The 15,874-nt window shown below is 37.7% G+C and overlaps 1 protein-coding gene across 4 annotated transcripts in view; it reads right to left on the bottom strand.

Moving 5' to 3' along the window:
- The window catches only part of LOC126868167 (discoidin domain-containing receptor 2), a 221,670-nt gene that overhangs the window by 57,173 nt on the left and 148,623 nt on the right, over positions 1–15,874 (bottom strand). For all 4 annotated transcript variants that reach the window (XM_050623356.1, XM_050623383.1, XM_050623362.1 and 1 more), the window contains one exon: positions 2,873–3,020. In XM_050623356.1, coding sequence (XP_050479313.1) covers positions 2,873–3,020 — 148 coding nt within the window. The remainder of the gene's footprint in view (positions 1–2,872; positions 3,021–15,874) is intronic.

The raw sequence follows: 15,874 nt of genomic DNA, 5'->3' as shown, positions 1-15,874 counted from the left end.
TATTATAAAAAATATATAAAATATCCCAAAGTATAGTATTTGTTAGGTATATTTAATTCATAAGCGATCTGGCTAAGTCCTGCTCTTTTCGTTGTGTTCGTAGAAATATGAACTTCCGTAGATATCCGGAGTTTAGTGATACGGTTCGTTTGTGAGTAATTTAAGGATTGAGACTCGATCGTGGCTGAAAACCCGCGCTGATCGATTTCATAAATTAAATTGTATAGAGAAACGAAAATTATAATTGGTACGATTTTTAAACGTTCTTCGGAACTTACAAGCATCTGTGGTATCTACATGTGATAAATAAATTTATGAAAATAAGGCTTCCTCTCTTGAGATATTGAATATTAGTTATGTATCGGTATAACGTGAAATTAATAACTTTATAAAGGAATTAGTCAATTTGGCTTCTAAGTAACTCGATCTACTTTTAAAATTCGTCGAAGTGGCCGATATCAGATTGTTTGTTTTCATAGTTGCTAAAATTTTAAAAACTTTAATCAAATTAATGTTGGATAATATCGATAAAGAAATAAAATTGTAAGAGAATTCTGTCAATATGCCTTCTAACTTATGAAAATTAATACAAATATAGATTCACAGATAGCTTACCGAAGCACGAGTCGTATTTTACACGAGGACGAACTTTAATCTAATAAGTCACAAGATAAAATTGTTCTGCGATTTCGATGGTTTTCAGTATACATCTAATTGAAGAGAATATACATCAATATAAATATAAAATTTACCATTCGACAGGTATTTAAGAGACCCGCAAGAATCGCATAATTTAATCTGTGCACGTTCTCATTACGGCGTCGGAGATTGACATCCGATAGAGTGGCACGTTCGCGGCGATAGGACATACAGAGAAATGATTTTTATTCCGAAGCTTCCGTCTTCGACGCGACGAGAACTGACAGATGCCAATAAGGGAAGAACGTAGTACGAGTTTTGACGCTACCGCTCGAAAAATAATCAATTGCATTCTTAATGGTCCGTCGTGCAACAACGACGAATATCTATTCGAGAGAAGAGGATGAGATTAAAAGCTTGACAGTATTAAATTAGCCGTTTGCGCGAATGATAGGGAAAAATGAACAGAGAGCTTCCGGCGGTGTAGAACGTTGGTAAAATGGCACCGATTTCCCCTCCTATTGCTTTCTTTTCCGATAAAACGGCACGAACGATAAATTTCGAGCGCAATAAAAATACCGTATCTATATTTATCATGGTGTTGTTCGCTTCATGCGATGGGGGCACGAAGGGGTTAAAAAACTCACAAAAAAATATATATGTTGTATATACGCGCATACATATAATACACGCACGTATACGCAGAGAGTAATACCGAGGCTCGTAGCAGTCGCGATTGCAGTAATTTCGACTAGAATCACCATTCAGCATATGAAAAATATTTTCGTTCTTGTTACAGTAATTGCACAGCTGGCCCGACACCAAAACTGAATACACGCAAGTTTTCGTTTACGGTCGCGCTGTTTTTCACCGCTAACGACGTACCAATAAAAATATCGTACACTTGATAATTCGGGCGACTTTTCAAGCGGCTGCTGTCCCATCGTTCAACCGTGCATACACGTCCCTCCGATACTGCGAGAACGATACCGATTCAATAATGGGAAACAAACATCGTCGGTGTAAATATTTCTTAAAACGTCCACCACCTACGAACAACGTCGATACGAGGTAACAATATCTATTGTTAGAACGGCAATAACGATCGAAGCTGGAAGTTCCTACACCAGATGAGACTTTGTGAACCTATTTGGGGTCAAATTAACGCAACATACCTGTGCTATTGGGTCGAGCTGATAAATTTTGTTTCATGCAATCTTCTAAACTTGGAATAGGAATTAATCGGAAGAAACTTATAAGTAAACGGTGTAAAATTTTAAACTGTCTGGAAATTTAGAATTGCTGTGGACAATACAATTAAAAATGGAATCTGAAGGAAAAGTCTAATCTAAAAATGGAATCTTCCAAATGTTTCACCGCGTACTGTAGTTTGAATATTTTATATATCTGTAGAATAGATTGCAAATGTATGAGTAATGGAGTTACGAATAACGCTGAGAATTTCTATTCTTCAATAAACATTTGTACACTTTTAGATGTATCGTAGTATGTTACACCGAAGTTAAGAACTTTGTCTTTTATATATATACATACAACTTTCATTTCTCAACAGCTTTCTACGCAGATACCTTTTAGAAGCAGATGCTTTTAGAAGCATCCATTTTAGAATTCAGTGATACGAATCCTGAAGACTCGGATATTTCATACGTCACAACCTATTACATGTTCCTCCATATTATATGTATTCTTGCATTTTTGTACTCTCAAACTTCCCACCAAAAAGTAGACGCTCACGATCTACTTATAAAGCTTGGGCTCACAATAATCCAACTGAATACAAGATTAAGCGTATTTCATTTCTGTCTGGATCGGTTTTGAAAGTAGTTTTATAGTTAAAGTGGTAAACCACTTTGTATTCGAAGCAAGTTTTTCAGCGACTATTTATTGCATTCACCGTGCTAGAAAAGGAATGGAATTATAGTAAGCGACAAACGACAGCCAGAGAATGGTATTAGATTTTTGAGGCAGGAAAATCGACGCTGACAGAACGCAGGAAATACGGTCCCGGTCGCGTGCACGCTTTTCCAACGGTAAGAAGTTCCCTCCTCGATCCGATAAAACGGAAAGTACTGACAGCATGATAAAAATACTCGATGCCGAAGGAACTACTGCATCGTTCTTTTCAATATTTAGCGGTGGATATCTTGTCACAAATAAGTAGCAAGATCCTGCGATATAGGAGGCAAAAGTAACTGTAATAAATTGTACTCACCAGTCCACGGACAACCATAAAGCTCCACTCGTATGCATACGATCCGCATGTGAGAGGTATAAGGAATAAAACGGACTTTCGTTGCAACGATCGCAGGGTCGAAGACCTGTTCCTTCTCCGAGTACGGATTATTGTTACCAGCTAGAAGCTGAAACACAAAATAAAAATAGATCGTTCATCGTCCTTTACCACCGAATGTTTTGGAATCTCTTAGGTACATCATTTATCTTTAGTTCTTTAATTAAATTTAATGTTAGATTTTCTAGAAACAGAGTACGTTTGATTAAAGAAGCAACGTTAAGTGTGTGTGTTAGAGATTTAATGAATTTTCAAGTAGAAGATACCGTATTAAATAGCATTATGACGTTGTTATAAATGTTACAGAAAATGAATTTGATAAATAAATTTATTTGCAAGCAATGAAATATCGAATCTTACTGGTGGAAGTTTGGTAATATTTTGTGGCAAATGTGTATGTATCAAGTAGATGAATTCATTTCCTCGAAAGTAGTAAACATTTCTATATTTGGTCGATATTTTTGTTCAAATCTTACGGAAGTATGTAACATATTTATTGAACTTTACGCTCTACTATAACAAAAATTCGACCGATCATATGGTCTTTACGCCCTTTCAAAACATCAAGAACATCTCCCACAATATTAACGCAATAAAAATTGACAAGAAAAGTTCGACAAAGGTTCGAGTCATTGTTCCTTTCAAAGCCACTTTCCGCGCTATACTCGTACTTCAAACCATCCAACAATCCACCGAACACCATGCCAAACAAATCGTGCGGGAAGAAAAGAAAAATTCAGCCACTCTATCGACGTTTCCTACAAGAACTTCCTTTACCTTTATCACCATCGGTTTCAGCCAACCAGACTAGTCTCGCGACTACGATCTCCATTCCGTGAATATTGAAAGCAAACGAGCGGATAAAAGGAAGTGGTGGTACGAAAACAAAAAAAAACGGGAAACTTTTAACGAAACCTCCAAAAGAACGAGGCACAGCCAATGTCTGGAATGTTCCTTCAGCCTAGAAACGATAAAAGAACGAGCAACGAGACTGGACGTTCAGATTCAGAGACAGGATGAGATCTACTTGAATGGTAGACGGTGGTTTTGTTAAGCTCGCTGATGGACGGAGCATCGAACTACCAATGGAGCGTGTTTACAGCGTTCAGAACGAATTTCACGAGCACCATTTTCCGGATCCGATTAGCAAACAACACCTCGAGAGGTCCTCCTAAATGTAAATGCCAGCGTTAAATCTCGATGAAGGCGGTGGACATTGCTGCTTCGTTTCTCTCGTCTTTCCATTCAGTCTGAACCATCTCTTCCTGTCCACGTTCGATCGATTCTCGAGAAACAAGCTACCCGAACGTAACTCCTCGAAGGATAACCGTGATACGAGCCTGAAATATGAACATCGAGGCCGAGAATCAAACCGCGAACGACGAATCCGACTGACTAAACGAAGCAAATCCGCGTGTACGCATATGCAGGTAGATACAGAAATAAATGTAGAAGTAGTGGAAGTAGGAATCAGTGAAGTTTAATCGAACCGGTTCTAGCATTATATAGGTAATTCAGTTTTATTTATTAAATATCCTTTCACAAATTATGTGGTAGATATGTGCTCACAAATTATGTGGTAGATAATTGAAAGTAATATTTACACTTTTGTGTAAGCAAGCTGTATTTAACGAAATTTCATCGATACCTATTTCCACTACCTGTCTACTTATTTTTACCCTCGACTGCATATATGTACGTACATATATGTATGTATGCGCGACTTGGTCGATCGCGTGCGAAGAGCAAACGTGCGCACGGGTTTCGTTTGCCTTTCCGTTCGGATTAGAATCTCTAACGGGGCCGATCTGTTATTCGATCCGAAAAATATGAGCGGCCGCAATCTGATCCGTCTGACGTTTCCTGTTGCGAAAACCAAGGTGGATTCGGATGATTGTATATTATTTTGGAGAGGAACGTAACAGGATATATGTGAATTGTATTCGCGGCTGCTTTGATCTCGCGCGTCTACCATATTCACCACGGTGTTGATTTAACGAGATCACGATGGATGATATTCTGCAAATATTCAGGCCGTGTTCATATTGTTGTAAGAAACCGAAATCAGATATTATGCGTGCACAGGTTCATTTAAGATCCATTTATGTATTGACGAATCGAGTAGGGCCAAAATTGGGAGGATAATACTGTGAAGGGAAAAGTTGATGGTGTTCTGCCATTATTATATGTATATATAGAGCAAGAAATGGGCAGTATAATAGAAGAGTTGTTATAGAAAGTTATCAGTAGAAAGAAGATTCCTTCTTTACAAGAAATTATACAGTAGATGCAAGATTGCACATTTTATGAATAATTCCGGATGATTCAATATTTTTGTATTATTTTACTAAATAAAACTATGCTAAATAAAATAAATTATGAGTTTTCTTTAATAATTCGATTAATTATCTGCCTTTCGAAATAAGACACTGACAGTTTGTTTGCCTTGAACAATATAAATATATTAGGCAAGGATTGGACTTGCTTTTTGAGAAGCCGAAAATATCATACTCAAATTGTCAAAGAAATAGATGTAATAGCATTATTATGGAAGCGATGAAGATGATGAAAACGAAGGCAATAAAAAAAAGAGAATAAAAATACTAAATACACAGGAAGATAAAATTAAATAAGAGACAGAGAATGTGAATTTCGTATTACTCACGAACAATTATTTTATAAACTCTAATACGAAAAATTGTTTGAATATCGATAACACGCTGATTTCACCTAAAAACAGTTCCGTAGTATTAAAATATAAAAGTGTTGAAAGTATAGAAGCATGTTTTAGGACCATGTTTCAAATCATGTAGTCAGAATTGTGCAAACCCTCTGACGCACGACTAGATTTCACCTTTATTCCACTTGTTTTATCGACAACAGTATTCTATATGCTCACACGATGAATATTTCAAATGATGCAGCTTTCGAAAAATTCGTGCTGCTCGAAACTTCTTTTCCGTGTATCAATAACGGCGGTATCGTGAAAGTTGGTCGTGAGTTACACGGAATGATACGCTGTCTGTCGAAAGCCGATTTTCGCCAAGATTTTTCACACGGATCGAACGATTCCCGAGCGTCGTATGTTGCCGGCGTCTTCGCTGATATATTAAATGGATCGTGCCGTTTCCATGAAATCCGACGTCGCGACTCTTCTGTAGAAAGACGGACCTAGAAATAGGCGACAGCATTTTTGCGCCTTTTCATCCGTATAGCAGCGCGTTTCGTGTCTGACCATTGAATGACAAAGCTACTGGCTGAATGCTGCGATAGAAAAAGATTGCTCGAAAATACCAGACAATTCTAGAAACACTGAAATAAGCTTCTTATTGCTCCGTACAAGTATACACGAATGATTAAAATTGAAATAATAATAACATCGAATATATTTTTCCAACTACGAAAAAATTTCGCATATTTTATTATTTTTTAATATTTGGTAGCGTGTAGTATAAGAAATAAATAACAGATTTATAATGACGTAGTTGGAGCATAACACAATGAAAATCACTTAATTTATGTTAAACATCAGCGGGTAAATCTTGATGTTTGTTGCGAAGAGCTTATGTCTAATTGAATATAGATTTGAATTTCGATGTGTTTAGAAAATTAATTAGTTCTTTTAATTAGAATTCTAATGATATTTTAAGGAAAATAGTAAGCAGGTTAAGGAATAAATATTTAAGACATTTAAGGAAGTGAAACACGATGTCGATAACTGCAGTCTCGCCAGACAGGAGGTCCACGACACGAGGTCACGGGATCCAATATCGAGCCTCTCGGGTCATGGAAGCCGATACTGGCGAACTCAGGGTCACGGGGATCTAATAACGACGACTCTCGTTTGAAAATAGATTCTAACGATTCCAAGATCGGTTATGTACGATTCTCGAAGAAAATCACAGAGGAAAGAGAACGTAATTTTCAATCTCCGTTTTATCTTCCTGCTAATGAAACAATTTAAACTTTCAACCTCACTTCCATGAAAAGAAACATGAAATTGAAAATTTTGTTATTTTCTACTCCTTCAAACCTTTAAATAAAACATGGCAATTCGGTAATAGTTACGTAATAATTTTTCCTTACTAATTAACATATTGCTGATAGGCTATTTTATGTGCAAGCTAGCACTGGCTATTTTATACAAAAAGTAACGAAATAAAGTAGCGTACTACTAGCCAAAGCAATTGTTAAAATTCACAAGCTCATTAATAACAACTTACTTAAAAAAAAAAATTCAAATAAAATTGAAGTAAAAATCTCAATTTCTTGCCTCTTTCAACAATGTTTAGTTTTTGATTGCTAATTGGCATCTTGGCTGTATCAAGATCAGAGGATCGCTGTACTACTATTTGTGAATCAATCGGCCATTGAATTGGCAGCGTATGTAGCAACGTAGCGGTTCTGACGCGGACTTAATACAGCAAAGGGTTATACAGGCCAGGCAGCTGTAAGCGGCCCAGCGAGTTGTAAACGGCACGCAAATGGAACGCGCCCCCTTAAACCTTAAACCGTTGCGCGTAGAGAGAGAGAGAGAGAGAGAGAGAGAGAGAAAGAGCACGAGAGCGAGTGGTTATATCGGCTAGCTCGGAACGAGCGACCGCGGATGCATTACAACTGCAACTGCAGCAACGTGTGGGAATAGAAGCGAGCGTAGCTCGGCGAATACGCGATAGGAATAATTAATACAGCCATAAACAAGCAGCAGGATGGGGTGGAAGCGAGCGAGGCCGATATCGTCCTACCGACACATAAAATTGATATCCGTGCTCGAAGGAGGGAGGATCATTCTGAAGGGAGCCCATATATCCGGCGACTCAGATGGATCGCTCTCGCCGTTGCAATAGGATGGCAATTGTACCAGAGATTCCCTGTATATTATACTGGTTATTTATGTGTTTGTGCAGTGCGATTATGTGCGTCGTCGCGACCCAAGGTGTCGCACTAGTGTTTCAGATTAGACAGCGTGAGCTTTAGATATTATACTTGATAAATTTGCACGTAGGTACGATGAAAGGAATCATGGCTAAAGTGTGTATATGGTTGCAGTTCCGAGATAATACGTTTATGGATATCTGATTTAGTTGCTAGAATCAAATCTGAACTTTAGTCAAAATCGCAATAGAAAGAAGGACTAGTGCCTGGAAGCCTGGACCTACAAAGGATTTGCGTAGACTTTCACTTGTAGAACATAGTGTCCGTAACTCAAGACACGTAGCAAATAGTATTCGTACGAGCTTAGAACCATCAGACCATTCACAGTGATAAAGGCAATCAATGTTTTGTAACATCTGGTATTCGCAACCACGGATAAGTAATATTCATCGATGGTACTGGTGAGTTGAAATTAGTACGAGTTTGAATTCACAAAGTTAGACATTGCACTTGGTATTCTTAAGATCAGATTCATAAAAATCAGTTTCTCCAAAAAATTGTATTTAACGTTTTAAAGTCGAAACTAGTGAAATCCCATCTGTAACTGAAAGTTACAGATGACTAATCTTGCTAAATCTTAGATAATAAGCATGAGACTTTGGACTGAAAATCTTAGAATCTACTTTCAACTTACGGGTGTCAAGTAGATCCCTCGTGACATTTAGCGTGTGAACCTACCATAGCAGTTCTAAAGTTAGCAAGTTTTGCTCTCCTAACCTTTAATAAAAATGTTTTCTTCTTATCATAAAATCGCATATTTTCGTTGTGAAAATATTTTTTCAGGAAGTTATTAAGAAGGTTCCTCGATCGATAGGACACACGCGTTTTCTATCAGGTCGTAACATAAGAAACAGGATCAGAAAAGTTTCGACGATACGTTTACAATTTTATTAGCTACGTGTTCGTAGGTAAGACACACTATAAACAATCTGCTATTTCCTTATTTACAGTAACTCAACTTTTATCCCCTTCGGTAAGAAAATCCTTCCTTCCTAATAAATTGCTTGCATTTACGATACAGTTACGTTCAATTAATTTCTATCCAATAAACTTAATCAAAGAGTGACATGTGTAAAAAGCCATCAATTCTAAAATATCAGTAAAACTGATCTGCAAAAAAATCTATTTACTAAAATGAAAGTGTTATAATTATACAATTTAACAAAAAGAATGTCACAATTCACAAAGACATTTTTTCTCTGTTCGTTTTAATCTCAAAAGAATACGTATCTATTAACAATATTTCATTAGAGATTGTACTCCGTTTAATTTGCGTAAATCAATAAAAACTAACTCACAATCAATGGCATCGATCAAATTACTTTTGAAAACGTATTTTGAATTCATAATCCATTAATATTCTTAGCACTAATCTTTTGTACATTCAATATGAAACCTATGCATCTTCCTTTCTCTTCTAATAAATCTAGTTCAAACATTAAAGCTGCTTTCTTATAATTGCAAACACTTCAATTATAAAAGAACAAGCATTTCATCGTCGTTAAATACTTCAGTAATTAATAACGTTGTCCCTCCAACTTTCTATTTTCCATCGATATCCTGAATAATTTACTTTTCTAGGTAGTATCACTCTTCTAGGCAAGAAGCCAATTTATTATCCATCACGGCACCATAAATCTTGGGTGAACTTTTTTTTTTAAGCAGCACGAAACGTTCCATCGCGCATGGTGTTTAAGCCGTTGGAGGGGAACAAATTGGAATTGCTCTGGGAAGGTGGTGTACTGATGGAATTAAAGCCACGGGCGCAACGTCTTCTGCCGGGTTTCATTATCTCGACGAGGTTAGGAGGTCGATGCCAGGTAACCCGAGCAGGTGATATCCATGCCTCGTCTTACAGAGCTGAAAAACCGGAACGAGCTTACACGGCGCGTCCCATTTCCGTTTCGTTTCTCATGGGGCCGTGTAGTCAATTGCTTTCTAGTATCAATGCGCCGGAAAAGACCACGTTTCTAATCTGTTTGCGGCCGATTTCGGGGCTACTCTGGACCCCACTAATGAAGAACTGTTTAATTTCAACGTGCTCGATCCAACGTGAACGAAATATCGCGGGTTGTGTTCCCTTAATATCGTTTGAGTCAGTCGCGGGGACCTTTGACTGTCAGACGACGCAGCCGCCTCGGAAAAGCAATAACGCGAACGTTTTCTCCGCTCCACGAAATTAATAGCGCGCAGAGTTTGAATTACGGGGGCTGGGGAACCGTTTTTCGACGTCGTTTCGGAGCTTCATAAAGGGACATTTACAAAATTCGTAGTTGTACTTCGTAGAACGAGACAAAGGTAGGAAATTCGAAAAATACGGATTCACGAGACCTCTGTTTTACGGCGAGCGAGTAAGTTTTTGACGTTAACGTGAATCGAGTGTTTAATATAAAATATAAACATGATATTTAAATACTTTGCACTTTGAAAAGAAAAAATATGTAGAAAGAAATAAGCATTATGCATAGCATGATTGTACTGCCCGTAAGTTGTTAAGTCTGGATATTTGCAAATTATTGCAGATACATAAATTGTACTTAAGAAACGAAACTCCTTGATGTAATGTTGGTTTCTGATTTTATCTGCTCAATATCTGACTCTATATTGGGATCTTGCAGTCATTGAGATACGTGTTTTAGTTATATTCTAAAAGCTCATATAGATTTTATGATGTGTCAGCTATACGTTGCAGATGAGGGTGTAAAACTTGATCGACGCAGGTATATTCCTTGTTTCGGTATCCATTTAGCGGAGCAAAGAATTAACGCCAAGAGGCAAAGAATTAAGAATAGGGAAACGTTCCTCTGTGACAACTTTGAAAATGTAACAGTAATATTTTTTGATATAATAACGCATCTGTGCACGTTAATATACGTTTTAATCTTGTTCCCAACCCAATTTCCAGCGATGAAAACCTCGTTAATTTGACAATTCCCATTTCTATCTGTTTAAACGGAGAACTAAATAACCGGTATATAGAAGCAGCAGCAACGTTTAACTAGCCAAATGGCATCTCTCGACACCTACGAAAAAGGAACGAGCCAGTTCGTTCTCTCCTTTAATTTCATTCGAAGGAAGCATCTTCCTCTTCCTTCTCTCGGTTAATGTTCATTAACGAGCACGGTCGTTAGACTGTTGCTCAATGTAAGAGGAAAATATTCCGGAACGGCGTATTATCGTTAGCGAGATCTCGATCCTGAGGTTACCGGTGAGAAGCTTGTCTCTAATCCGCTTGCGGCTGAAATCTTTCCCCCGTTAAGCTAACGAAAAACCCGTATAATTCGAATTTGTCTTCTCTCAACGAACTCGAGCCCTTTTTCTTAATATACATCCTTCTCCATCTTTCTTCTACCAACAGGTATCGCGGGTTAACAAAAGTAAAAATTGTATCAGCCCCTTTGCAAATTATTTTCAGTAGAGATACTTTAAATTCTTTATTCGACTTTAATTCTTTAGATCTTGAACATTGTCTGTAGTCGACGTTTCCAAGATAATGAATAAATGATATTATTAAATGGTGAATTAAAGGTTTATTGGATCGATTCTATAAATTGCTACTTATAAAATTCATGCGTTTGTCGATTCATTCAGTCCGTCGATGTTGAATTTTTCGTTTCAATGATTAAAATACTCTTTCAGTGTCTGCAGATTCTCGTGTATTGAATATTTTTCATGGAAAATTTTCGTTTAATTTAGACAAGTTACCTAGAATAACTATCTAACTTAAACCAAACAAATGTTTTTAATTGTGGTCAAATTTAATTGTACTACAGTCGACTATTACGATTCTTCTATTATTCTATTATTCTATATTCGAATCTATTATTCTCTTTCACCAAACATGACAGACTTAACGAACCATCGCTGTCCACGCGATTGGTGTACACTTTCTCACAAATACCCTGAATGATGATTTTCTAACAATCAATCCCAGCACAGAAAAAAAGAGAAGTTAAAAGGCATCAAATTTTTCGAGTCACGCGAACAAAGCAGCGTCGATTTTGGGAAACTACCATCGACAGTTGCACGAATTGAAAATCACTAGCAACCAGTTGTAACCATTCGTTTACGATAAAACGAATTTGGTCGATGCTGGAAATATTCCGAAAATCGTGCGAAACGAACCTACGGGGAAGGAGGGGATAGGACTAAAAAGGAACAAAATTCAGCCCTATCTTTTTCCGTGCCTCGGGGTGAGAGCTCTCGTCTGGATGGAAGCACTCACCGATCGAGCCTGCGCTCTGATAAAGCCGCGTACAGAGGAAAGAGAACCGAGGGAGAGATTGGAAAAAGAAAAAAAATCCAGGCAGATCTGGTCGCCGGAAAAAAGCCGGGGAACAGAAGGGGAAAGGGGTAGAAAGAGAGAGAGAGAGAGAGAGAGAGAGAGGAAGTGTGGCCGTAGAAAATTGTTTCAGGGCCGCTCGGTAATCTGCTAATAGGGTGTCCACGTTCGAGCCGGTAATCCGTAATCCACCGATACCCGGTTCGATGCTGTATAAATGCGCGCACATCCTCCAACAGCTCTCACCACGCGCGCGATAAATTATACACGTAACACCGCGTGTTTGTATCGTTACCGAACGATATATTCGCCGCTGTTGGATATTCCTTAGGACATTTCCCTACCGATTGTGATACGAATTATTCAATTCTTCCATTGCAAACGCGTGAAATATAACGGCAGTGATACAAATATTTGATATTGTGGCGATTCGAAGACGAGAGAAATATTTAAACGACTTCGACTTTCGGCGAATCGATTTGGTGTATTAACCATTCGGGAAACTGTCGATGATGAAACTGCGAACAGAGTTTCCAGCGATTTTGATTTATAATGCAATCATTGAAATTTTAATCACGGCCCATGCCAGTTCGGGTCTTTATGTGAAATAATTGCACTGCAATGCGAAAACACGAACAGTTCAAACGATATGTAGTTTGAATTATATTAAGCAAACAGTGTAGAAACAATAATTAGTACCTTTATGATGTATCCTTAAATTTTTATACCAGAATCTTAATTAACTCGAACAATGGTGTTCGAAGAAAATCGCTATTCACATCAAAAGGAGTTTGTCGATATAACGTTGGTTCCACTCGCTTTAGTAAAAATTAATTTCTCGTTGAAAAGTTAGATACTTAATGTTAAAAAGATAAATTTACTCGTCTTGCTTATGCATTTTAAGACTACGATAACGCCACTGTCTTCGCGTTGACAGCCGGATAAGATTTAAAATCCTTTACCGTCACGAACGAACGCGTATTTTCGGTCAAGAACCGTCGCGACATCGTCCCGGGAGCAGGCAGAAATTTTCACGAAACACCCTGTGCATTTACATGTTCGAGCAGCCAGAGAGAAATTTTCTAGTTTCCCCTTGTCGCGCATTGAATTTCCTGGGAAGAGGACGGGCACGAGCGAATCCAAAAAAGACAGGTGAAATATCTGTTGGCTCGGTCGCGTGTAACTTTATTGCTCTCCTTAATTCCTAGACGGAATGAAACGGGATTTCTTTCCGGCTCTTCGTAAAAGCTCGGTTGATTTTCTAAACGCGCCACAAATTTGACGAGTAGAGATGACAACCTTATCGAGTAACCAATTTAACCAACGTATGATACCATAAACGGACTTTAAAATCACTAGCGCAAGTACAGTATCTTCTATGTCATTCGATTCCACTGAATTTTCATTTGCCACGCGAATCTCGATACTTGCTTATTTTCGCGGGTCAGTGCTCTTTTCTAACAATTATTTTTGCCATCGGCAGAAAACGTTAGGTGAACGTACATATTACGTAATAAAAGTGCGATGGCTTTTATACTTTCGTTGTCATAGAGCTTTTACCTCGATATTCTCTAGTTCTCCAATATTTCTGTAAGCAATACAGAAGGAGATTTATAATTATGAAAGACCTGTAGGACTGTAAATATTAGGCTACTGAGAAATCGAGAGAGTTCTATAAGCTTTGCTTTGGTTTGTTTTAATTACGTCGAATCGAGAACCATTTTAATAAGGCGATACTATAAAAATTCATTTTATCGAGCGAACGCAATCGACAGGCTTGATAATAGAGGCCGTGTTTCTTTGATTTTCTCTTTCCTCTGTATCTTTTCCATCTCACATTCTTTGTTTCCCCTATTTTCCTCTTTTTTTCTTTCCTTTTTATACTATAGACCCATGTAATATTATTGCGAACGAACGCGCTCGGTAATGACTGCCGCGTAATGACTGCACGGCTCGGCCAGTAATGGTGCTCACCATATTGCAATTTGAATTTCACTGAAATCAGTGGAAAAAGAGCGAGCAGACTCGCAGAATGAATATGTTAATTGGCTTTGGAATTGGCTGTCCCTATCGGTGATTGATTAAAATTCGATACGTGCTGCCAGTCTCTCGCGACGGTCGCTTGAGGGGTGAAACAGCGCGACGGAAGGGTGAGGGATCACTGCGACGGACGGGGCTCGTGGAAGTTACTTTGCGGATAAACGAGATTGAAATTTCGATGGAAATTACCGTCGGTATCTGTGGACTTAAGCGGCGCGCGGTCGCCAAGTCAAACAGAAGTCTCGAGGACTCGTCATCTCCACACGCCAAACGCGTGTTTTGCCATCGCTCTGTCGCTTTAATAAATTCTAAAAGGCATTCTAATTCATTTTAACCGGCTATTTATCTCATTTCATGTCATTCGATCCATGAAAAAAATATTTCTACGTTGTCCCGAAGCTTTATTAATTTTTAAACACTGCTGAAAAAGATTGGGATATTTGTAATTGATTTCGGAAACCAGGTCCATTGACATCGAAAAAAATCCTTACGCGGGTTGAACAATTCAAAAGGAAAACTTTAACTCGAATTTTAATTCAGTAATTCAATTAAGAGGTTCAAGTCAAAAAATACAAATTAACATTTTTAAAAGTATAAACTGAAATGTTAGATAATAATCGAAAGAAGGATGAGATATTTGACTAAATTAGAATACAAATTGCAAAGAGAAATGTTTCAAGGTATTAACAAGTCATCGATATATTGGCCGTGTCTGTAGCATTGGAAATCTGAAAAGATGCGAGAAGTTACAACAGAAAGACTATTTCAAATAACGTAAAACGTGGATATATGTTTAGCCTCACTGAGAATAGTGGTACATGTTGACTTTCACCTGCGGATTTATCGCGACACACCTCTGGGAATGTTATCATCAGGGAGCAACCGTGTCTTGTTTCGCGCGTGTACTGTCCTCCTTTTCTTCCGGAATCTCAGCTCCATGCGCAATAAATTCCACGCACGACCATTACTACTATAATTTAAAGCTATTACGCTATAAGCGTGTTTATTCGACAGCGCGATTTCTTGAAAATTTAAATTTACGAATAACAATGAACGTAGTCTCTCTCCATCCTATTAACTTTCATTCTGATGTTTCAATTCATACTCATCGTTCAATGATATTTTTACTTTTCAGAGATACAAGATTTTAAATACTTGTTTTTCACCTGCGACAGTCACTGATACTATTTGAGGGAGATACGCGTATCTTTTTTTAGTATAATTGTCATTATTTTATTATGACAAACAAAATTTTTTCACGCTGATGATAAAACAAATATTTTTCCGCTCCATATATATTATATTAAAAAATGTTTAGAATAAGGAAATAGCAGTGTGTCGAATATATATTCAACCATATGGAAAATGTTGTATTGTTGAATGAATGAAGGGTGCATGATCGTTGAAGATATTACGTGTATGCACGTGTCCGAGTATCGTCTAAGGATGACTGTATCGAACGAAAGAAGTAGTGAAACAAAGGAAAGGAAACTAATCGTATACAAATTTCAAAATAGCTTAACAGCTGAAGACTCGCTGAAAGGTAGAATAAAGAAAGACGAATGAAGAATCGAGGCTACGAGTTTTAAGTTCCTCTGAAATCATAATTACAATTTTATCATTAAATGAATTCCATTTCCATTTAATTTAAGCCTCCACATATTTAA

Source organism: Bombus huntii, chromosome 1, assembly GCF_024542735.1.
Source record: "Bombus huntii isolate Logan2020A chromosome 1, iyBomHunt1.1, whole genome shotgun sequence".
NCBI lineage: Eukaryota > Metazoa > Arthropoda > Insecta > Hymenoptera > Apidae > Bombus > Bombus huntii.
The sequence above is the reverse complement of the archived record's forward strand: the minus strand, read 5'-3'. Positions and strand labels throughout refer to the sequence as shown.